The sequence below is a fragment of the Palaemon carinicauda genome, chromosome 1 (genome assembly GCF_036898095.1).
Source record: "Palaemon carinicauda isolate YSFRI2023 chromosome 1, ASM3689809v2, whole genome shotgun sequence".
In the NCBI taxonomy this organism is placed as follows: domain Eukaryota; kingdom Metazoa; phylum Arthropoda; class Malacostraca; order Decapoda; family Palaemonidae; genus Palaemon; species Palaemon carinicauda.
Window position 1 is genome coordinate 184,500,987 of NC_090725.1, and position 26,500 is coordinate 184,527,486.

At 42.1% G+C, this 26,500-nt stretch overlaps 1 protein-coding gene across 1 annotated transcript in view; it reads left to right on the forward strand.

Annotated features, from left to right (window-relative positions):
- The window catches only part of Slip1 (SLo interacting protein 1), a 279,953-nt gene that overhangs the window by 193,773 nt on the left and 59,680 nt on the right, over positions 1–26,500 (forward strand). Inside the window, exons 4-6 of the mRNA XM_068386361.1 lie at positions 1,002–1,247; positions 2,981–3,079; positions 23,042–23,142. Of these exons, the coding sequence (XP_068242462.1) occupies positions 1,002–1,247; positions 2,981–3,079; positions 23,042–23,142 (446 nt within the window). The remainder of the gene's footprint in view (positions 1–1,001; positions 1,248–2,980; positions 3,080–23,041; positions 23,143–26,500) is intronic.

Below are 26,500 nucleotides of genomic sequence, written 5' to 3' on the forward strand. Positions count from 1 at the left end.
GTTATCGTGGTGCTTTCCAAACAGTGTTAATGCTGTATTTAATGTTTAATCATCTGCCTCTAAAGTAGTGTTGAGAATGGTAAATAATTTTGGTGTTCATTTAAGTAACTATATGAATTTGAATTTGTATGATTATCTTTTAATATGTAAAATATATCGATTGTTTACTTTTATATACAATATATTTATATAGATATCCATATTTGTAATTGTGCGGCAATTAATGGAGAATTCCAAGTACAATATCCCTCGTTATCGTTTTGTCATGTCATCATATGTCAGAAAAGACTTACCTATGCTGAAGGTGAACCCAGGTTCACTAATTCGCGTAAGCAAGGCCTCGTTGTAGGTTGTAGAGCAGAAAGGTTTCACGTATTCAACCTCGCAACAGTGTTCCTTTTCCTACTTGTCTTATGTATTCTGTTGGTTTTAGAATAGAATCTTTATTTGGAAAGAAAGATTTAAAATTATAACACTTCTCGTGAATCGGTTTACGTAGGTAAGTAATAAATTGTTATGCTGGATCAGCATACGCGGGCTCTTGCCGCTGGCAGCCCACGTGAGAGATAAGAGCTTTAAAGTGATACACATAAGTTTGCTTATGACGGACAACATGACGACGATTATTATATGGGTACATTACCTGCAACACGAGTAATGACTTTATTCGCAGAAGTCTAAGGGGACAGATCGCCGTAGTTCACTTAAATCCGGTCTGCTTCTGTCCTCTAAATGTTTATTTCTTCTGCTTGGGAACGCCAGGGAGTGTCTTTATAAAAATAGTTTCGAAAGATTGGTTTGTTATACTTACGTTTGAATTAAACAATACTTGGTTTTTATACTGACAAACTTGAGCTTCTGATATAGCTTATAGTAAAATTTTAAAGTATGCTGCCTTTAGCCTAAAGCAGCATTGAAAAGTGACAAAAACAGTCAAGGTATAAGAGACTTATATTCTATATATTATTATTATTTTGGTTAATGATAAAAATCAATTTCAGGAAATTGTGTTGGAACGAACTTCTCCAGAGGAGAAACTAGGTCTCACACTCTACTACAGCACGGCCCCAGCTCCTCCTCCAACACACATGGCCGACCAGGATGAAGGACTCGATGTAGCCGAAGATGAAGGTGTCTGTGGGGAGGATTATAAAGGCGTAGTGACGGAGGTACTCGTGTCTCAAATCGAACAAGGGACCGTCGCCAGCAGGGATGGAAGACTTAGGATAGGGGATCAAATTTTACAGGTGAGAGAGGACTCTTCTGAGTAGTGATGTTCTTCAAAGTCTTAGAATTTAAAGGGTAAATTGATTATGAAACGTGGTTCAATTTGGACTTTTTCATCTTACAAAGGATCTTGGATTTAATAAACGGAGGGATAGCAAGATTAAAGAAGATTCACGGAATATGGGAAGCAAGAATGGTAGCAGACAGCATGCAAATTGCAAAAGATTGGTAAGAAATTTGAGTTGCTTTTGGAAGTTTAGGTGGTAATGTATGAAAGGATCTGTGAAACAAGTTTCCTGTATAAAAGTGACTTATTGATTACGCATCAGAAAGAATTATATTGATCCTGTAAACAGTTTGTGTAGTATATCTGGTTAAAGAGGAATCATTGATAACATAAGAAATGTGGAGATCAACAGATGTGGTAAAAATGTTAGTCTACCATAGGTAAAAGGATGTACCGGTGTATTTGTAAGTACTTTGGTCATGCAAAAAGAAGGGAAGCCAATAACCGTGAAAAAATGTATGAAGTAGGAGAGAAAGGCCTAGCAAATATTAGTTAGATGGTGTGAAAGAGCTATTGGGAGTGAGGGACCTTGATAATCAGGATGTGGAATGTAAGGAGGAAAGGTATATTGAATGTAAAGAGTTGCTTTGATTTGGTGAAGTGACAAATGTTGAGTAAGTCTTAATGTAATCATGATTCAGCAGTTAAACAGTTAAGGCATGAATACCCCTGTGACTGGCTTTGTTCTTTGTACCATTCCTTGTTATAGGAAATTACATTATATATATATATATATATATATATATATATATATATATATATATATATATATATATATATATATACACAGTATTTATTTATGTGTGTATATATATGATGTATGTATATACATATACAGTAGTATATGTGTGTCTTTGTGAATCATCAAGGGTATGTCAGACCATTGCACATAGTTACTCTAGACTAGTCTAGAATTTAAGCCGCTTCAATTAATCCCATTTTATTGTACAGTATACACCGTTTATGAGTTATAAGGAATGGAGAGACACTCGAGGACTCAGTAATCATAAATATAAGCAAAATGAGTTGGAAACGTCATTATGGCACAGGACTCGATTAGTCTCATATTAGATGTGCCCTGTGAATCTCTTTAGCTATATAAGTAAAGTTAAAAAACCTTCCCAGACAATTGTTACAAACTTTTCAGATAACCTTCCAAGACAATTGTTACAGACTTTTCAGATTTATTGCTAACATGTGTGCATAAGAAAAGAGTATATTTTATCCTTTTAAGTTGAAAATTTACCTCTATGGGCATGACAAGATTAATGACAATTTTTAAGATGGGAATTTTTATCATTAGTGATTTTACTACTTTCTGTTGTTATTGTCGGTATTTTTAATTCTTGGTTTTTATTTGATTTTGCCTGGATTCTATTGAATACACTTGTAAGGCATTTATTAGTAATTCTTGTGGTTTATAGCTTCATAATGTAGACTAAAATGAAAGAAAATATTTTATAGTGTTTAGGACAAATTCAGATCCAGCCTTTAGTATACGGCAGTCAATGTGTGACCCTCAGCCATCTTTTGCCAGTTTCATTCTCTCTTAGAACTTGGATTATTTGATCACCAATCAATCTTTGGATTAGAACTTACTCCTAAAATTGATTGATGATACTGTTATATATGTATTAAGAATTAGTATGAGGGGTGAGTCTTATCAACCCTTCATAAATTTTGCAGATCAACGGTGTAGAACTGACGACGAAAGCTCAAACTGAAGAACTTTTTGCTGGCTGTGGTACAAAGGTTAGCCTTCTGGTCTCCCGGACACAGTATTATGTGAGTTCCAATAGAGTATTTCAACTCCCTAAAAGGGATTAGATGAATCTCTCTCTCTCTCTCTCTCTCTCTCTCTCTCTCTCTCTCTCTCTCTCTCTCTCTCTCTCTCTCTCTCAAATAGGCAGCTGCAACTACAGTATATGTACAAATATTTAAACTGTCATTCACTTTGGTAGATTATGCTATTCATCCAATTAGTTGGAAATATTTATTGTTCCGACACTCCTACAAAGCTTCTTCCATTCATTAGGGATTATCTTTCGGCAAAGCTGGAAGACTAGCCATTAAGACTTTCAAGTGAGGTGGCAACTACCAAACCAGCTATGTAAGGGGCTAGTGAGGGGTATTGGGGGTTGCCATCTACCCCTCTCACTCACACACCAGTGTATTCCAACAACTATTTCTTTTGACTTTGAGGAGAACAGACGTGTCCGCTTTCTGGTTTCTCAAAAGACTTTTGGCCATTGACTTTCAGATTCTTTTTTTTTTTAACACATCACTCTGATGTGTTGCAAGTTTAGCCATCACTGGGTGTTGCCAGGCTGCCTTCCAGAGACGTCTTGATGGAACTTCTGCAGCACGAGGCCCTGAGAAGACCTTTTCTGGCATCCTCTGAAGTGGAAGTCCTTTCGCCAGAGGGTGCTGAGATTGACGCCCTTGCTATCTGCGATACCCATGTCTTGCCTTCTCCTGCTCCTATTCCTGCTGAGATTTATGCTCTTGCTGTCTGCGAGGCCCGTCTCTCGCCTTCTCCTGCGTGCCGACGAGACCAGTGCGCCCGTTTGTCACTCCATCACTGACCTTCTGCTGACAAGGAGACCGCTGGCCTTTCTAGAATCTATTCGTCTTCCAAGGAACGTTGCACTTTGTGCTCGTTCCGACACACTCACCCTTGCCTTCTGTCAGGAAACAGTGCTCCATCTCGCAAGATCGGTGATCTTCTCACCATTCATATGCTCGTCATCACCACTCTTTTCGTGATCACTGCTATTCTCGTGCTTGTCACTCGTCATCTCATGATTATCACTGGCAGGCCCATAATCATCACTCTGCTGATCACCGCTTGCCTTCTCATCATTCGCCTGCTCCTGGACTCTCCACAACTGCACACTGGTCACCAGCTCGCGATTACTCTCCACTTATGATTGCTGCTCTCCAACACGTCTCTCCCCATCTTGCCCTTCGCCATCTCGGCTTTCTCCCAAACAGTCTCCTGCCAAACGATGCTCTTTGCCATGTTGCTCACCAGCACACTACTCTCTATATCGCTGCTCACCAACAATGGTATCCAGCTCCTGCTCTCTTGTTTTCCGCTCGCCAACGTGCCATTCGCCTGCTCGCCGATGGCCATTGCTTCGTTTGCCAATACATCGCTCGCCCAGCATGCGTCTCTCTCTCACCACACATAGCTTACCCACCACGCGTCGCTCGCCTGCTCATCGATCGCCAGAGGGTGCTCGTCACTCGCCAGTTTAACTGAATCCTTCCAGGAGGTCTATTAGACCTGACCACCATTCTCCCGCATGCTATTGCCGGGTGGCCACGCACGATCTTGATTCTTTCACTCGTGATTCTATTTCTTTCACGAGGGATCAGGGTCCTGCACCCTAGGAATCAAAGAAGGAGTCTTTATGACAGGTAGCAGCAGTTTCGGAACAACTTACTGCACGCTAGGCCCTGCCTGCAAGAGGCAAACGGCCTATTCCTTTCCCTGAAGGGTTCAGAGAATTTCCAAAATGGTTTGCTGGTGTCATCATCACTCCAGATCGCCAGGAAGGCCACGCAAGAGGATATTCAAATACCTGTTCGTATTGACCAAGGTAAGCGATCTTTTTCCCCTTGGTTCCTGGTACAGAGAGGCCGTTCCCCAAGGAAGTGATCTACACCCGTAGGCCTCCCAAATGACACTTCAAACCTGTCAACTGTGGGAAAACCAACTTTATGGTTTGAGACCCTGGTCAAGATCGTCAGACAAGCTGTTGTGGATACGACCCAGCAGGGACAGAAGTTCGTCCCCCCAGTACAACCTTCCAGGCAGAAACCAGCAGTTGCTTCGACACCCATGATTCCCTTTGTGAAAATGGTATCCTTTTCCTCCTCTTCTGCTTCCCCAGCTGTCCTTAGAGGAAGACCAGTTTCTTTCTGGGCCCCGTTCCCCCAGATGTTTGTCTCACCCATCAGGAGACCATGCAGAACAATGAGAGGAATGACCATCATCCAGCAGGACTTCTTCCACTTACAATTGATCCCAGTCATGACGACGAAGAAGAGGAGGAGAATAGCGAAACCAACTCCGGCCCTGGCTGATCTTCACCATCCTCGTTCAAGCCTATGCTTGAAATTCTCACAGGAGATTACCCTCATGCCTACATTCCGGCTTTCTCCTATAGGTGGAACTTGGATCCGTCTCCAGACCACCTGTGGAAGACGAGGAACCTCCTGCAAGATAGGTTCAGACCTCTGCGGTATGGCAGGACACTTCCAGACCTTCCGTACTGGAGGAATACCTGCCATCTCACAGAGAGCCCAAGGACACGTAGATGGTTCCCAAGAACTCCAAGGCACATGCTGCAGCTCTCCTGCAAGAGAGAGCTACAGGGTCTTCCACAGTGACGAGAACGTCACCATGCGACTTTCCCTCTGTTGATGACCTCGACCCACCCCAGGCTACTCTGTGTGATCGCTTGGAGGTGGATGATGACATGGACCTCGATGACGACTACCTCCCTAGGGTTGCTAGTCCTAAGTTCAGCTCGGAAACCGAGCATGAGGAGTCAGAATAGGCCTTCTGGCAAGTCCTAGTGTGCATGAGGGCCATAAATTGCTTGGCTAACCCAGAGGCAGCTACTCAGGAAGGCAAGGACACGACACTCATAAACCACCTAAGGCCTGTGCTGCCCTGCCCTGGTTGAAGGGGTTAACGGCAGCCAGAAAGTGTTTTCACAGAGTGCCAGCTTCTCTAGTTCTCTTCGAGCAGGCTCGCCCTTCAAACTATTCCTGCCTCCATTCATCCAGCAGAGGAAATACTATGAAGTCTCAGACGGTCCGCTTCCAACTTTGCCTCTTGACTCCTCCGTAGAGGCTCTCTCGAGGGGAGTCCCATTCGAGAGGCTTTCTGGTCTCTCAGCCTCCTTTTCGGCATCTGAGATCCTGAACATGGAGGAGGTTGCGAAGTATGCCATGCAGGCTATGACGTGACTTGGTCTGTGGTTGGGATCAGTGGGCCACCTTGTTTGAACTGAGGATTGATCTAAGGCTATGACAAGGAAGTCTATGGAGGCCTTTCTTTTGTCAGGTACTCGCTCCATAGAATTCCTCGCTCACCAGTTGGTTAACCTGTGGCCAAATGCAATTCTAAGGTGGTGAAATTCTGTAATTGAAAGGTTCCACAGACAGGTTCCAAGGCTGAGATCACAAAGCTCAGAAACTCCACCCTTGACAGCTTAGCGCTGTTTAACCCTGGATAGGTACGCTCCTCGGACACCCCTTTAAGGGTATACTCGGACGCGCACGACCCCGACGCCAAAAAAAATTCTTGAAAAATCAGTTTTTGCAGTAACCTCCTTTTTTCTTTTGCCAAAAAAAACTTCAATGAATGCTTAAAACAACTGTAAAGATAAATACTACTCATCTGCAGTAAAACTATTTATTATAAATATTTTAAAAAATTAAGTAGAAAAAAAAAGACATAAAAATTCATAAAAAAAAATTTATACATATATACACAAATCCTTTTAGAAATTGATTCTTGAATGTTTAGGACACATCTTGATGTATTTTGGATGAAGTCAGACCAATGGAGGTGAAGATCTGAAATGAGAAAAAAAGGGTAACTTTTTTTGGCCAAAAATAATTTGTCCAAATTTCATGAATTTTTTTGGGTACCCGAATGAAATAGGAAGTGGCTTATTTTTTTAGGGAATAAACATATGTTATCCTAAAATAGAAATATGTAAAATAATCTTCATTATTTTGTAAATTACATTTATATCAGGGGCCATATTTAAAGGTAATTTTTTGAGTACTTAGAAATTTCGTAAAAAAATACATATATTTAATATATAATATGATATTTATGCAGGTAAAAATATAGCAAAATATCACAAATTCTATAGGGAACAAGAATATATATAGATAGGGCAACTCACGCTTCGGATGTCCACAAAATGGCCGCCAACCACACTGACTCAGACTCCCTAATCTGCCACTTGAAATGTAGGAAGGGTATGTCAATTTCAAGGTGTTATTTACTAATCTAATTATTCTTGGATATGCATAAAAATTGTATGGTGGGTTGCTGGATAATTGTCGATTATTTTGCGACTATAAAATTGAAATTCTGACCCAAAAAAAATTTTTTGAAGGGAAATAAAATCGAAAAAAAAAAAAATGTAAAACAATATAATATTTTAGCTAAAAAAATTTGATGATATTCAATCAAAAAAGAAGTAAACAAAATTTTCCGACAAATAAACATCTAGATGAATCATTACTCTGTGATAGTTCCTTAGTACGTAGTAGTTTTGAAAGAAATGGGAAAAAGCGAAAAAATGGCAATCACAGGAAAATCGAACACACACCTATATATACGCCATATCTGGCTAAAAAAAAAGATAGGCATGGGTAGCCAGATCATCTAGAAACACTTTCCAACACTATAAAATTATAAGTTTTACGACACTACTTACCAATTCCTTACGGTAACATGACTAAGCAAAAAAATGCAAAACAAATAAAAAGGGGCACTCGCGGAAAAATGGCCATTCTAATATACAGCATTTCAGAAAAAAAAAATTTCAGCCACGTGCTAGGCAAACCATCAAGGCACATTTTCCGACAAATAAACATATAAATGAATCATTACTCTGTGATAGTTCCTTAGTACGTAGTAATTATGAAAGAAATGGGAAAAAACTAAAAAATGGCAATCACCGGAAAATCGAACACATACCTATATATACGCCATATCTGGCTAAAAAAAAAGATAGGCATGGGTAGCCAGATGATCTAGAAACACTTTCCAACACTATAAAAATATTAGTTTTGCGACACTTCTTGCCAATTCCTTACGGTAACATGACTAAGTAAAAAAATGCAAAACAAATAAAAAAGGGCACTCGCGGAAAAATGGCCAACATTTTATTATACGCATTTCAGAAAAAAAAATTTCAGCCACGTGCTAGGCAAACCATCAAGGCACATTTTCCGACAAATAAACATCTAAATGAATCATTACTCTGTGATAGTTCCTTAGTACGTAGTAATTTTGAAAGAAATGGGAAAAAACGAAAAAATGGCAATCACAGGAAAATCGAACACATACCTATATATACGCTATATCTGGCTAAAAAAAAGATAGGCATGGGTAGCCAGATCATCTAAAAACACTTTCCAACACTATAGAAATATAAGTTTGGCGACACTACTTGCCAATTCCTTACGGTAACATGACTAAGCAAAAAAATGCAAAACAAATAAAAAGGGGCACTCGCGGAAAAATGCCCAACATTCTAATATACGGCATCTCAGATAAAAAAAAAGACATGCACGTGTTAGCCCAACCATCAAGGCACACTTTCTAACACATAAACATGAAAAAAAAATCAATAATATACGGCAATTCCTTACTACGTAGTAAATTTTTACAAATATTGAAAAAAACAGAAATTGGCAACCGCAGTTAAATACCCAATATACCAATAACTACGTCGTATCTGACAAAAACAAAGTCACGCATGGGTAGCCAGATCATCTAGACACACTTTCCAACACTAAAAAAGCAAAAGTTTTACGACACTATTTGGCAATATCTTACGGAAAAATGACTTGGCAAAAAAATGAAAAAAAATGAAAAAGGGGCACTCGCGGTAAAATGGTCCTCGTGGTGATGAACGACATTTTAACTAAAAAAAAAATCATGCACATGGTAGCCAAACAATCCACCAAGACTTTCCACAACTGATAACCTATACAAGTTGCACCATTCTACGACAATTTCATAATACGTAATAACTTTGATAATTATGCAAATTACCTTAGAAGGGTAAACTCGGTCGCGCTCGACCCCGACGCGTCTCAGAAATCGGGGAAGGAGTACAGCTACAGCAATGCACATCTGGACACTACTAGAGCGTATAGGCGAGACACCTACTGCAGGTCGATCACCCACAAATTCAGTCACGGGGGTGAGTCACGTAAGGAAAACCTCTTTTTTTTTGACGCTCGGGGTCGCGGACGACCCACCGTACCGTTCCAGGGTTAAGCCGGAAGAGGTCGAAAGGGTGGCTGAGCAATAGAGGAAGTCCACAAAGGACTCCCTTCTCCATAGGACCTTAGCATCCTACCAGGAAACAGCCGCAGACCACCAAACCCTCGACCAGCAGAACGGCAGGGTCCTTAAAGAAGTTATCCAAACAACCCTTTTTTGCCAAAGATCCAAATGGCTCCAAATCTTCTAGAGGAGGTAAAAGTGTTAGAAGAGGTGACCACTGGTGGGGGGGATGCCTGCAATGCCACTGACAAAGGTGGCTGCAGCATGGAGCCGATCCTTGGACAATCTCCGTGATTAGTTCAAGGTATCGCGTCCTGTTCACTCAATTTCTCCCTCCACTGACTCGGGATCCAGTTCCATCGAGCTCCTATGCGAAGGGATACACAAAGGATCAGGCTCTTCGAGCCGAAATCCAGACCATGTTGGAGAAAGGTGCTCTCCGAAAGGTTCCCGATGGCTCTCTAGGCTTCATCAGTTGACTCTTGTGAAAAAGGTGTCTGGAGGCTGGAGACCAGTCATCAATCTTTTCTTCATAGCTAAGTTTGTCCTTCAGACTACATTCAGGGTGGAGAGGGCAGACACGGTCATACAAGCGATAAGACCACAGGACTTCATGCGCACATTGGATCTCAAGGACACATACTTCCAGATCCCAGTTCATATGTCTTTAAGGAAATATCTCCTGATAATACATGAGAACAGGCAATACCAGTTCAAGGTACTGTGTTTCAGTCTTTCCACAACACCCCAGGTCTTCGTAAGGGTGTTCTCCCATGTGTCATCTTGAGCTCACAAAATCGGCATTCATCTTTTAAGATACCTCGACGATTGGCTGATCATAGCAGACACCGTGGTGACCCTTCTTCAACACGGAGACAGACGAGACAGACTGCACGAGTTTTGTCAGGATCTGGGGATCGTGATAAATCCCTGCTCCCCTCTTAGAGACTGGTATGCCTGGGTATGATTATAGACACCAAACTACAAAGAATATTTCCATCAGGTGAAAGAGTACACAGGCTGAGGGAGGTAGCAAGCCTCTTCCTCATACAAGAAGAGTTTCCAACCCAACAGTGGTTGTCTCCTAGATCACCTACCATCCATGGTCTGTCTAGTACACGACGGTCGCCTCAGAATTTGTTCCCTTCATCGGCATCTGAAATCCAGGTGGGGTCAGCAAACCGGCTCTGCAGATATGTTAGCCTCCATGGGACTAGAGCAGCTAGTGGATCTGCAGTGGTGGGTGACAGACAAGAACCTCCACAAAGGGACAGACCTTCTTGTCCCTCCACCAGAATTGATGCTTTACATAGATGCACTACACTGCCTCAGGGCTATGGTCCAAGTCCGAAAGATACCAGCTCATAAGCCTCTTGGAGATGAAGGTAGCCTTCCTAGCTCTCCAGCAGTTCCTGAAAAGTCACTCTGTGGTGCTAATGAGCGACGACACCACAGTAGTGGCCTACGTAAATAAACAAAGTGATACATTTTTGCAGCCCATAAACCATCTAGCAATGGAGATGTTAAGATGGACAGTAGACAATTTGGTGTCCCTATCAGCTTGCTTCATACCAAGCAAGAGGAATGTGCCCGTGGACAATCTGAGTAGAGCGACTCAGATAATGGGCTCCGAATGATCTTTGAATCATCTGGTAGCCAACAAAGTCCAGACTTTGTGGGGTTCCCCAACTGTGGATCTGTTCGTGACGTAACTGAACTTCAGGGTCCTGCTCTACTGTTTCCCAGTCCCGGACCCTCAGGCTTTCTGTCAAGATGCATTCCTACAACGGTGGGACAACATCGACATGTACGCCTTTCCCCTGTTCTGTCTGATGCGAAAGGTGCTCAACAAGACCAGACCATCCAACAACCTATTCATGACGCTCATAGCTCTGCTATTGCACCATGTAGAGTAGTTCCCAGACCTTCTGCAGCTCCTAATAGGCCTCCCAAGAGAACTCCCTCCACAACAAGATCTACTCAGACACCAAGCGTGAACATCTACCACTGCCTGAAGACTGTCCAGCTTCTCCTTTCACAGAGAGGCTTTTCGCAATGGATTGTGTGAAGGATGTCTGGATACCTATGAAGATCCTTGGCATCAGTCTACTAGGCTAAGTGACTGTCTTCTGTTTGTTACGTCAGTACATAAAAACCATTCGCTATTTATAAGCAATAAAGACAATCTGTGAGATTCTAGCGAGGGATAACCACCCCAACCGCTAATTAGCAGGAGGGGGTTAGCCAGCTACCCGCTCACAAACCTGGGCTGAGCACCCACATTGCTTTCTGGCTAGATAGAGGACAGACGTTACTGCGTTGCCGCTCTCACCCGCCGTTAAAACTTGCCATTTGAATTTTTTGCAGTTAATTCTGTTTTTCTTATTCTTAAACTTATGTTTTCGTTTTATATGAAAACACTCGTAATGTTTTCATATATATTTAAGTTTTTATTACAGTTGCTGTTTGTGTGACAGCGTAGTGCGGACTTGGCCTCCGCCGTGGAGGGGGGGGGGAATAATTGTGTTGATACTTCTCCCTTACTATGCCATTTTCCCTCTTTACGTGGATGACCGGCAGATCCTCTGCAGGGGAACACCTTTCCTGTTCTCGAGTTAGGTGATACTCAATGATTTCTTCAGTCATTAAAATGAAATAACAACTGTTTGTAATTTAACTTTTTCAGCTCTTGACTTCGCACTTCTCCTTTTGGCGATGGGCTAACGGCCTTTCTTAGCCGGCAGAAAAAGTGTATAGTTGTTATGTTGTCTGATCCCCCTTGGGGAACCCCTTTCCCACTGGAGGGTTGAGTTTTCTCCTGAGTAGTTTAGTTTTGTCTGCGGATTAATAATTTGTAATCCTTTTTTTTTTCTTTTACAGTACTTTTGCTGCTGCTCTCCTCACGACGATGCCGGCCGGCAAAGAGAGTGTGCAGTCTTTATTATGTTTCTGTTGTCTTGGGGGACACCCTTCCCATCCGCGGGTTAGGTGATCCTCCCGTGAGACTTTCTGTCCTAATTTTTGTATTTCCTCGGATAGCGATGCTGTTCTTCTTCATTTGGCTAAGTCAGCCGACATAAAAGAGCAGAATCTTTTGTTCTTGTGGAATCTGCTGTACCTTCCCCATAACAGCACTGCGCTGAAGGGAGCTCCCTACCTGTGGCAGCTGGTTACAACCTTTTTCTTACGAGGACACAGTCCCTGCTGATAGTGGTACAGTCTCGGTTTTACTCTTCTGCTACTCCTTCATTCCTTATGCTCAAGTGTAGGAAAAATGGCAGTGGCATACTGGGTTCCTTCGGATGTTCTAATTGGGGGATCCCTAAGGGGTGAACCAAGAAACTAGCCTTGGCCATGTTTCTCAGGTTGCGCTCGATGCCAACCTTCAACTTGAACAAGGCTTGCTGATGGGAAGCAGAGAGCACTGCCAGGAGGTACGCCTCAAGGGGTTGGACAACTTTTCTTTCCAAGGCCGAGGCCTAGTTAACCACTTTGGGTGTTGAGTTGCTCTCCCTTTCGAGGGAGAGCTTCTTTTTATCAGCTGTTTAGCAACCTTTCCGCTTCCAGGGCTTTCGGGTCTTCGTTATGCTGAGCCTTTGGGCTCTCGTGACTGTGTTTTCAGGCTCTTGTGAGCCTGAGTTTTCGGGCTCTTGTCGCGTGGAACCTTCCGACTCTCTTAACCCTTGTTACGCCGAGCCTTCGGGCTGTCATGACCCTTGTTACTTTGAGCCTTCGGGCTCTCGTGACTCTTATTACGCAGAGCCTTCGAGCTCTTGTGACCCTCATTACGATTAGCCTTCGGGCTCTTGTAACTGAGCCTTCGGGCTCTCGTTGCGCTGAGCCATCGGACTCTTGTGACCCTGGACCTCTGGGTCCACGTTATGCAGAGGGTTCTCATGACATAGAGGCTTTAGGTTCTCTTCGAGCTGAGCCTTATGGCTATTGCCACGAACACTGCTTCTACCAATTGCTTTTGTCAGTCGAATGCGGTCCAAATTCTCATTAGACACCGAGCTTCATGGAAGATAATCCTTCGTTCGGAGTTATTTTTTTCCACAGGCTTTGTTTTATGACGGAATGGAGAAGTCTTTGGCGCAAACATACAATAGGCTTGTGAGACATATCCTTACAGGGTTATTATCTCAAGCCTTTAGTCCCAAGGGAACAGTGTTAGATTATGTTTACAGATGATAGCAACAAACGTTATCAGCTTCTCATTACGTTCACGAACGTTAAAAGCCCTGCCCACAAGGTAGCTAGACAAACTTTTTCAGCAAGCCCCGCCCACAAGGCAAGTAGGTAACCCAATGGAGGTATGATTGCTACAATAGCTGTATGTTTTTTTTTTGTGGGCACATGCGCTCACATCTTAAAAATGCTACAGCTACTCAACGATCAAATTCCTTGGTGAAGAATGTTGCAATTTGTCGCACATACATCATTCCTGCAAGTGGGCTCAGACTCGTTTTCAAACGTTTACCCAGAGGCAAAGAATAACCATGCATGAGCACAGACAGACTTGCACATATGCATGCAAGCGATCTTTTTGCCGACAGGAGCTATAGACTATCTTACAATTAGAACTTCGTTCTAATAAATTATAAGTGTTGATGGCTATATCCCTTACAGGAAACAAGGCTATACATTACTCTCCTACCTTCCCTTAACCAGACATACTGCATATGCAGTCTGCCTTCATTGGCATTTCCTTCCTATCTTTTAGATCAGAGGTCTTAGTTTTTTAAATATAGTATGGTGGAATGTCACAAGAACAAACCCCACACCCTTGAATCACTCTTAACTGACAAATGTCTCCTCAGCACAAACTTTGCCCTTACAATATCAACTGGACTCTTAGACAGAAGGAAAATAAAAACAATCCATAACCTTAATACTATATTCCTTAAATCTAAAATACACAACACAAAAACCCATCCACAATCAAATAAAGCCCTCAAAATCAATAACAAAGCTTAAAACTAAACACTAACAAAACTTAATCTTAAATTCACCACAACCCTAACTTCAAAACACAAAGACATATATATTTTGTGTGTTCACTAACACTTTCGCAATATAACAAAAAAAAAACACTTGAGTAATCATTCACTAAGCCAACTGTCTTTTTGGGCTCAGCCATATCGTCCTAATGGAAGGTTCCTTTAGGCAGCTTTCTAAGGGATATTTGGCTACAGTGATACTCCCAGAGAACTGACCACAGGTCTCCAGAATTCTAACTCCTGCCGCGAGTATCCTTAAGATAACTCTTAAGGATATTGCATAATATCAGGGGACGTATTTCTTGATTCGACACATGGCAATCTTGACCCCGAATAGAGTTTTCGCTCTGAGGGGGAAGAGCGGCAAATTTGAAGGGGAGCTATTATCAAGGTTACCCAGTGGATCCCCTCCCTGTACCACCCTGGCGAACTATTCCTTTTGTAGTAGCGAATTAAGCACGGTGTATCTCCCTATTGCTCTCGGTTTTGTTACTATTTCAAGGATTATTACCATGCATTCTCCAGCATCTTCATCCTCTGGAAAGTTGAGTATTTAATCTTTCCTGTGTATAATTTTTAGCTCACTTCTCACAGTTGAATTGGCATAATTTAAGTGTGTTAAGAGGAGCACAGTCAACCCCGAAGGCCGCCCTTTTCAGACCGCTGTCGCATGTCATAATGCAAATATTTAGTTAGTAGTGCGACGCTCCCGGTATTTAACTATAAAGAAACTTTTTTAGCTAGTTAGGCAAAATTATACTAGTGAAGGTTGCATATATATATTTCCTCTTGTAATATATAACGTTACTTTTGTATGCCTAACCCGTTTTGTATATGTTAGTAATGTAAATCCCATTGTTTAACCTCTTGTATCGATCATATTAATTCGGTTGGGGATATATATCCCCTAGAATTTATTGACATAATTCGATATGTTTCTCTTTTAGAGAAAAGAGGATAAACCCTTCCTCCCCCCTGAGCGCCGCCATCCCAAGCGGCAACCCTATGTTTCTTCATCGCCACCGAGTAGTTAACTCCGGCTTGACTTGGATAGTTTTACCATCGATCTTCTTTGCCGCCGAGTATCCCAGCTTCGAGGTATGACGGTAACTCATCGTGAATTGTCTTGTAGCCGACGCTGTCGGCATGGGAAGTTATGCTTCCTTAGTTTACAACCGAAAGTAGGCGGCATACCTGCCACCACCTTTCTCCCTTGTGGACTATAAGACATGTCTTATAGCCGACAATGTCACCGACAGGGGAATACTTATTCCTCTGCCGACCACGACGGTGTCGGCACAAGAAGCCATGCTTCCTTAGTTTACAGCCGAAAGTAGGCGGCATGCCTACCGCCGCCTTTCTCCCCTGCAAACTATAAGACCCTTTTCCCTCCCCCCTCTGTCCTTTAGTGTCGGCCTAGCCGTCACAACATTCTTTTGGCCGGTATTCTACAATCATTCTGGCTTGCTGGGTTGACTAGTTGCCAGCCGGGACCCTACCAGCGGCGGTTACGTTGCCGCCTCGGCCAAATCCCCCTTATATCCTTCCTCCACCGAAAACGAATACCCTGGGGGGAAGACTGAGCTGGCCCTGATGGCTGCTGGTGGGAAACCCTATATACTGTTGAGAATTCTTCAGTCCTCTCTTGGACTGCCATCCACAGACCTCGCAACCGCCAGTACAGCCGGCGGCAAAAGTTGTGGCTGGATGGAAGCAAGAATCAGATGCATTCCTCTCCTTCCATTAGAATCCTCATTCTGGCAAGGATACAGTAGGCAGCAGTAGCCCTCCTACACTTCCATTTATTGTGCTAAATCATAATAATAGGAAACCCTCCTTTCCATTCTTTCTCTCTCTCTCTATCACTTAGTGCAGTCAGGCACTAGCCTAACCCCAGTAATGTACCGGTAAAACAACAGTATACAACAATACAGTAGCCAGTAAAACTACAGTATATAATAATACAGTAGCACAAGTATTTCTAACATACTCTGTGCATCCCTTCGCAGTCTATTGTTGGGACCGCATAACATGCTGAGGTTGAAGCATTCCCTCAACACCCTGATGAATCCTTTGATTATCGGGACACTCATGAAACACCATTCAGTATTAATATTTTACAGGTGGAGGAGTTAGTATAAATATTTACTAGCTCCGGCTGTACGTACGAGAGTTATTCCACTCTGTATTTTCCCTTATAAGGAATTTAAATATTAATATTGACGGAAGTCTCAGCAACTGCCTGTGAGAGGAAACACAGATATGGGTCTTTCCTATTTCCTTTCTAGCTTACTATCCTAAGCTATTAAATATAATAGTATGTACAGTATTACTATTTTTTATGTATGCATTATATCAATGATATAAACAACTGAGTACTCATTTCACCCTTTTTCTCCCTTACAGGAGGAGCCAATGGTGAAGTGTACAGTTGTGTTCTGCAACCACAAGAGTAAGAACTTTGTGGGCCTACGATGTACAGGTCTCATGTCCCCTGCTGCATCGTATCTGAATCCCTGAAGTACTGGGACCCGTATTTTAAGTACAGTATACATTGTATCAATGATATAAACACCGTAGTACTCATTCACCTTTTTTGTCCCTTACAGAAGGAGCCAATGGTGAAGTGTACAGTTGTGTTCTGCAACCACAAGTGTAAGAACTTTTGTTGGCATACGATGTACAGGTTTTATGCCCCTGCTGCATCGTATCTGGATCCCTGAGGTACTGGGACCCGAAGGGCTGCTCCAACTGCTTGACCTTGCTGACCGACGGCTTTAGAGAAGATATCCCTGACACTATGGAGTCAAGGGACACAGCAAGGAAAACCTTTCAAAAGTAAGTATGAGGCTTCCAGAAGAACTATCCGGGACCTTACCTACCTAACAAATCTCTGAAGTGCCTACTTGTCCCTAAGGCTCAATCTAGTACGTTTGTGCCTCAGGTACAGGTCCAGCCTCCCTTTATCCAACGGACAGTGGACGCGGATATCAACAAGGCACTGCAAGGCTTGGACATCCACCATGAACGGATGTCGGAGGTGTCCATTGACACCAGGACAGGACCTACTGCAAGAAGGCCCTGAATAAGAAGTGGTTCAACCACCCACGAAGGAAGAAGGATCCGTTTCGATGGTGACTGAGGTCCATCAGCTCACTGTGTTGGCATATCAACCTATGCCATCAACCTCTTCAGCCCCAACTCCCCAACTGGCTAGACAGGTCGGCAGGAGCGAAGCGTTACTAGAGTCGATCCAGCAGATGTTAACACTGTTCCGGAAGAAACAAGAGGAGAATAAGCAAGATCTCAAAGAGATGAAGAGAAAGGTACAGGAAGGGAGATACCCTAGCACTTCCAGGGGCTCTGCTAACCCCCTTAAAATATCTGACCTCCTTCACTGCTCTGAAACCAACCCCTGGAGGTAGACGGAACACATACCCATGTTGAATGGGAAGCTTTATATCTCCGAGAAGTTGGGGGCCAAACTCCTTGAAGAGCTTCAATTCTGGCCCAGCTTTCAGCATACCCAGATTGCTATGGGAGACTGCGAGATGAACCTACATCCTGCGAGGAGACTATACCGAAGGAAGTCATTGTCCTCGAACATGACAAGGCACAAGCCACTCTTACCAAGACCCAGAAAGGAGCCGGATATACTAACTCCCAAGTCTAGGCATTGAGCAAGAAGCACCCAACCTTCATTGCTCCCTCCTCCAGAGCCTTCGTCCTTTTGGGGAAAGCCCTAGACTGTCATGAGAGCAGTCAAAGAGGGCAAACCCTGCCCAATCCTAGAAAAATGCAAACCATTATCTCTAGCTATGCCCTCCTGTGAAGAGAAGTGGAAAGAGGTACATTTAACCTTCTCTGTCTCAAAGTTGGATCCGGAGATAGCAGGCCAGCAGTTTAATGAGAACCTTCCAAAGTTGCCAAACCATCTTTTGAGAAGGGAACAGGAGACAAAAGATAGTCTTGCCACCTCCCTGTCTCATCAGAACTGCTTGGAAATATGTGTAGGCCTTAAATAACGCCCCACCCTTGTGATGGATTTGTATGCTTTTCTCTGGTCAAAAAAGGACCTGTAGAGAACATGTGTTTGCCGCAACAACGGTGAAACACGAACCCAGAAAACTGATTTCATCATGTATCTGGGACGAAGACCCTTTCCCACAGGAAGTGGTCCAAGTAGTCATTGCCAAAACCACCACAGAGAATAGGAACCTTCTCCAAAAGTGTGGCATGTCCTGAAAGAGGAAATCTTCATTAGAACTGCACAATTTCCGAACGTGACCATGACCACAGTGCCTCAAATGATAGCCCAGTCGCAAACCACCTTCCAGATGGGCTCTCAACAGCTGGTAGCCAGTCACCTGTGTTTCATCCAGGCTTTGAAAGGCACTCGACCACATATCGGCCCTACAAAGGTAAGGGCCCAAAAAGAGTACCCCCCAAGGGAGGAGGAGGACGCGGTCACGTAAACAAGTCCTCAGGAATCTCTAAACAATGAGAGGTTCCAGGTAGGAGGCAGACTTTTCCATTTTTGGGATCGTTCGATATTCGATCCCTGGGCCCACTGCCAAATTACGAATGGACTTGGTTGGAAATGGAACAAAAATCCACCCCACTTTTCCATAATTCTTCCAACACTCCAACCCCTTATTGGAAGAATATACCTCAGAACTCTTGAACAAGAACGTAATGAGAAAAGTGAAGTCCATCAAAATTCCTGGGAAGGCTGTTTTATGTTCCCAAGAAAGACTCGGACAAACCCAGAGTCATTCTAGACTTGTCTCCACTCAACAAGTTCATCGAGAACAACAAGTTCCGGATGCTTACATTGCAACACATAAGGACCCTTCCACCAAAAAGGGGCGTACACAGTCTCAATAGACCTGACAGATGCTTACTGGCACCTATCAGTCAGTCGCCCCCTCTCCTCCTACCTAGGATTCAGGCTACAGAAGACAAAATATATCTTCACAGCCATTCCCTTTGGACTAAACATAGCCCTAAAGGTATTCACAAAGCTAGCGGACACAATCGTCCAGCAACTACGCTCCGAAGGACTACAAGTAGTAGCATACCTGGACGATTGGCTGGTGCGGGCAGCATCCAAGAATACTTGTCTGCACGATTGGCTGGTACGGGCAGCGTCCAAGAATACTTGTCTGCAAGCAGCCAGAAAGGTGATCCAGTTCCTGGAACACCTGGGCTTCAAGATCAATCGCTAGAAGTCTCGCTTTTCTCCAGCTCACAAGTTTCAGTGGTTAGGAATCCATGGGAACTTATAGTCGCACCACCTCTCCATTCTATTAAAGAAGAGGAGAGATATAGCGGCATCTCTTAAGAGACTAATCCAACACAAGAGGATTTCAAGATGCCAACAGGAAAGAGTACTGGGTTCTCTCCAGTTCGCAGTAATGACAGACCCGGTGCTAGAAGCACAGCTAAAGGATGCGTCAGGAGTCTGGAGAAGATACGCATCAAACGCTCGAAGAGATCAACAAGGTTGACACCAACCCGATTGCGCATGCTATTAATGCTGTGGTTAATGAATAAGAGCCTAGTACAGACAATTCTCTTGCAACCACCACAAACATCAGTGGTGATACACACGGACGCCTCCCTGGAAGAATGGGGAGGCCTTTCGCATGAAATGAAAGTGCAAGGAATTGATCACTCCAGTTCAAAGTTTTCACATCAACATCTTGGAGACTATGGCAGTCTTCCTGACGTTGAAGAGACTATCCCCTCGTGGAGCAGTCCACATCAGACTGGTCCTCGACAACGAGGTGATAGTAATATGTCCAAATCAACAAGGCTCGAGTTCACCTCACATCAATCATGTGATGATAGCCATCTTTCGTCTGGCAAGGAAGAGAAGATGGCATTTATCAGCAGTTCACGTTCAAGGGTTCCGCGATGTGACGGCGGATGCTCTATCCAGGCGAAAGCCGATAGAGACAGAATGGTCCCTAGACGCAGACTCATTCTCCTTTATTTTTGATAAAAGTCCCAGAACTGCAGATCGACCTCTTCGCAACGAGCGACAACAAGAAACTACCTTGTTATGTAGCCCCTTACGAGAACCTTAAGCAGAAGCGATAGACACCATGTCTCTCGACTGGAATGGATGGAATTGGATTTACCTGTTTCCACCAACCAATCTCCTGCTAAAAGTCCTCGACAAGCTAAGATCCATCAGAGGAACAGCTGCTGTAGTGGCCCTCAAATGGCCCAAAAACAATTGGTTCCCTCTAGTTCTAGAATTGGAACTGAAGCTGTTTCCTCTGCTGGACCCAGTTTTATCCAAACTGGTGCAGAAGTCGACTGTTTACATTTCACCCTCGAGAACCAACAACCTGCATCTCATGATTTTTTTCACCCTAGCAGGGAACAAAAAGTTTGGGATCTCGAAGAACAAGGTCGACTTCATTGTAGAGTACAAGTTAAGTTCAACCACGAGACAATGTGAATTGTCTTGGAAGAAATGGGTATCCCTTGTGAAAACATGGGGACCAACAGAAATTTCAACAGGTTTCTGTCTCTCTTTCTTCATTTACCTACTTGAACAAGGCATGACTTCCACTACGATAACCACGTGTAAGTCGGCCCTGACTAGACCTCTTCTATACGCCTTTGAGGTGGACCTCGCAAGCGAAACCTTCTATAAGGTGCCAAAGCATGCACTAGACCCAAGCCAGCAACCCCTCCAAAGCCCATTACATGGTCGTTGGCCAAAGTCTTGCACTATGCTTCGAACCTAAACAGTGAAGATTGGACTCTAAAGGAACTAACACAGAAAGTCAATTTTCTGTTCACAATAGCCTCAGGGGCTAGAGTCAAGGAAATATTGGCCCTATCAGGGATGTAGGCCATATTCAGTTCCTAGACACAGGAGAACTGAACCCTTTTCCTGATCCTGCCTTTCTGGCTGAGAACGAGCTACCCACCAAGAGGTGGGGTCCTTGGAGAATCTGCCCACTGAAGGAAGATGTCTCATTATGCCCAGTAGAGCGTCTTAAGGTCTATCTTCGTAGAACTTCAGACTTCAAGGAAGGACAGCTCTTCCGAGGCTAAACCTCAGGATCAAAATCTATCCCTAAGATAACTGAGAGCAATGCTCACCTACTTATTTGCAGAGCGGATCCTGACAGCTCACCCGCAGGTCACGATCCAAAGAAAATTGCTTCTTCACGGAACTTCTTCCAACACAGGGTCTTTGGTAGACTCCGCTCATACACTGGATGGAGATCAACCAGATCTTTTACAGACACTATATACGAAGCAATTACATGAAATAAAACATGTTGTGGTGGCGGCGGGTAGTGTTATAAAACCTATCGTCTAGCGCTGTGATGAACAGTGAACTGCTTTGGGACTTTCCAGTGCATCGGGTGCATGGGTACATTTACCCTCGAGTGCAAATCACAACGATGATTAACACACTGTTCCATATAGGTGCATATCTGACTGATAACACCAGTGCTGAGTGAACATTGCGTCACGGTGTTCATGCATTTCCAAAATCTGTACAAATCAGTCAGATTTGGTTTCACATCTCCATTGAGTGGCATCATTTCGATGAAATTACATAATTTTTCGACGAGAAAATATGGACCCTGATGTGTTTTCAATGCCAGATCAGATTCATACCTGATTGTAACTACAATTGATAATTTACTTGCAAGGTAAAATACTAAACGTATTTGCGTCTTATTGCTGCTATCTCAGTTACAGATGAATAAAGCATACAAGAGTTTTAATCAAACCCTAGAAGGGCCCAACTTGAAATCAGAGTACAGATTTCCAAGGTATGAGAAGGGTAATCTCTATGAATTACCGTCCGGCCCTATGGAGATACAAACTTTGAATCCTTTTAGTCAAAGTCGACACTTTCCCTGCAAGGAGCAGGAAGCCCTAAGCTAGTTCCAAGCTTAGTGGATTTGACAGACAACGGTAATATCATATATAAAAGTCTAGGAGACCATATAAGTAACTCATTCAAAGTAAAGGCACTTATACAAACTCTACAAACTCACAGATATAGTACTTTCAAGTTAATTCTCTGGTATACTTCCGTCAGGACGACATGGCCGAGACCAAAAAACTGATTTTGAGCAAAGCGAAAAATCTATTTTCGAGTGAGATAGCCATGTCATCCTGATGGACCCACCCTTCTTTCTGAAAATGACCCCACCTGAAACTGCTCTATTTGCGGCTATTCTTGCTTAAATGCAACAAGGAATGATGGGCCGTAGCAGTACAGGGAGGGGGTCCACTGTGTACCTAGATAACGGCTCCCCTTTCGTTCGTCACTCTTCCCCCTCAAAGAGTCAAATCTATTTGGGGTGAAGATTGCTATGTGTCGTATCAAAAAATACGTCCCCTGATATTATGCGATGTCCTTAAAGATATATTAAGGATACTCGCGCCAGGAGTCAGAATTCTGGAGACCTATGGTTAATTCTCTGGGAGTATCACTGTAGCAAATATCCCTTGGAAAGCTATCTAAAGGAACCTTCCACCAGTATGACATGGCTATCTCACCCAAAAATAGATTTTTTGCTTTGCTCGAAATCCGTTTTTTGTTTCATTTGTTTGATGTCGACTACCCCCCAAAATTGGGGGAAGTGCCTTGGTATATATATGTATGTACTTCTTTTCTATAATAAGTTAATGTAAAATTTTCAGGATGAGGACGACCTTGTGGAAGGCGAAGTTTTAGAAGATGTCGTAGAAGAAGATGAAGATGTGGAGCTTCTTGATGCTAATTCGGAGTTCCATACCAGTAGGTGAGTGTCTCTGTCCTTGATGTGAGTTATGATAATAAGTTCTAATTAATTTTTCTGTTCGGGTATGCATATGCAGTAGTTTAAGTTTTATTTACAAAACATTGAAAAAACTTGCTGGTGGGATATGGTGGGTGGCAGGATAGAGAGTTCCAGGATGAACCAGAACCTCTAATTGATTGATGATGTTACTGTACCTATTGTCATTACAAATTACAAGATCATCAGTCTTAAAAATACTTTGTTCTGGGGTAAATACAAACCCTCCGTTATTTAGGGGGGTGTACTTTCGGCATAGCTGAAAGACGAGCCATGATAACTATAGTGAGGGATAACTCCGGCTTGACTGGGATAGTGTTTTACTGTCGATCTTCTTTGACGGCGAGTATCCCGGCCTTGAAATATGACAGTAACTCAGGGTGTATTGTCTTGAAGCCGACAACGTTATCGACAGAGGGATAGTAAGTTGACGTAGTAGGATTTTTGCATATTTTTATTTTTATAATGCCTTCCTACTGAAATGGTAGACGTGCTGAGGTTGCATTAATGTTGTATCAAAACATTATATTCTCTCTCTCTCTCTCTCTCTCTCTCTCTCTCTCTCTCTCTCTCTCTCTCTCTCTCTCTCTCTATATATATAATGTATGTATATATGTGTGTGTGTGTTTGTGTGTAAAGTTGAATAAATTTAGAAAATGCAGGCGGATATACACTGGTATAAAAAACCATAAACGTACCCAAGTGAAAGGACATGCCCGAGGCCATTGTCCTATAGTGGACTAGTTACAGCTGATATATATATATATATATATATATATATATATATATATATATATATATATATATATATATATATATATATATATATATATATATATATATATATATATATATATATATATATATATATATATATATATATATATATACAGTATATATATACATATATATATATATATATATATATATATATATATATATGAACATCTCATTAATCTAATCAGTCGTGCTTTAGAATGATGTCCTCTCTTAAGTCACAAGTGAATGTTTGACTCTGCTGATATTTCTAATCTCTCGACTTCTGATTGGTCATCTCCTGCCATATCTGATTTTCATCATCTTTCCGAGGCCGCCTCTAATTTTGTGTAGTTTTTATGAAAGAATTCCATTATTTTTAAGTTGCAGATAGATCATTGAACAGTTGCTCGATATATATTTGACTCGTTTATATTAGTTCTTAGGGCTTTTGCATATTTGTTCTTTACGGTGTTTAATTATCATTACCGATTTTTACTTGAGTAGACTTCATTTTATACATTGTGTTGAGTTGTCTCAGTCATTTGAAACTGTGTTAAATTAGGAATGTAAAATTACCTATATTTTTCACCGAATTTAGATTTTCAAATACATGCTTTGACGATAGAAAATGAATTTTTATAATTTCAATTTATTATATAGAATTCATCAACTTCACATGTGTTCCCAAAGTCATATAGTTTTACCTGTTACCATAAAACCGATAGACCAATACGTAGTGGGATCGACGATCCCTTGAAATTGTCCAGTTTTCGATCATTTTGTTGTTGTTATTGTTGTTGTTTGCACTGTTGCAAACCTGTTAAAAGAAAGCGTACTTGAAGATTCATCAAATTTAATGTAGAGAAGGTTATCTGTCTCATCAGAATGACATGTTAAAGCCTATAAGAAATATTGCAACTTTAAAGATTTATGATTTTAAAAGAGAGAAAATCAATATTACATGGCTGAACGAAATAAAATGGCAAAGAATATTAATGAAACCGTAGATATAAATGATCATTAAAAGTAAAAATGAGATGTCGCTCTAAGATAAACTTATGGACAAATTAAAAAAAAAAATAGATTAACAAGAAGAATCAGAAATTTCTGAGCTTTTTCAAGGGTTAATGGAGTTTTCCATGACCTAAGATCTATGTGGTGGAAATTTCGTCAAAATCCGTAAAGTAGTCTTGACGTTATATATATATATATATATATATATATATATATATATATATATATATATATATATATATATATATATATATATATATATATATATATATATATATATATATATATATATATATATATATATATATATACGGATTTTGAGCGAAGCGAAAAATCTATTTTTGGGTAAGATGGCCATGTCGTCCTGATGGAAGTTCCTTAAAGGCAGCTTCCTAGGGTATATTACAACTACGGCGATATTCCCAGAGAATTTACCTTAAGGTACCCAGAATTCTAACTCCTGGAGCGAGTATCCCTAAAAAAGACCTTAGGGATATCGTAAATATCAGTGGACGTATTCTTGACACGCCTCATAGCAATCTATACCCCGAATAGAGTTAACACTTCGTAGGGGTCAAATGGCAAGAAAACGAAAACGAGAAAGAAAAAGGGGGAGAGCTGTACGTAAGGCCCTCTCTTCTCCCGTTTCGTAAGCGTGCCCTGCGCCGATTCTGGCGTCATCTGCATTCCTTGTAGCGAAACACGAGGTGCTACAGATACTGTATGTAGGGAGGGGTCCTACGGCCCTTTCATTGAAAGGGAAGGGCGGGTCCATCAGGACGACATGGCCATCTTACCCAAAAATAGATTTTTCGCTTCGCTCAAAATCCGTTTTTGGGGCTCAAGCCATGTCGTCCTGATGGAAGTATACCAGAGCATTACTGTATCTGTGGATTCTCAAAATGTGCCGTACTCCTCAGAAGTATTTCCCCCAGTCGACGCGACCTAGAGACCTAAGATGTTACCGTCATACATCTTTTCAACTAATCATAAACCATGATAGAGCTTCCTGCCCCCAACAGGGAAGAGTCTTACTAGACTCTGGGAAAGTCTCGAAGAGTACATATATCTAAGTATGAACCCCAGGCAAGCAAGTATAGTGGTCTCACCCCATACTGGGTAAAGCGAAGTTCGAAAAGAATCACTGTGTCAATATGAAATATCGACCAGTCCTCCGCTCAAAACACGTATTGGACAAAGGTTCATATCCGCTTAGGAGGAAACTCGTAAATCCGTCACCATCCCTTTATGGGATGGAGTCCTCCAGCTAAGGGGAAGCATAAACCAATGCAATATAGCTTGCATAAGGGAACATTCTATTAGAATTATCCCCGGGTAAATATACATAGAATGAATGCTCACAGGTGAAGGAGACGCAAGGTTCTCAAGAACCAGTTTATTGACAGACAATAAACAAACAGGTTAACCACACTCATATATATATATATATATCTATATATAAGAGGAGGATAACTAAAACTTTAAGCATAAGTATGATAGTAAACAGAAACTTGTTTGTCTGAAAGAAAAAACATTGGAGCCACTTTTA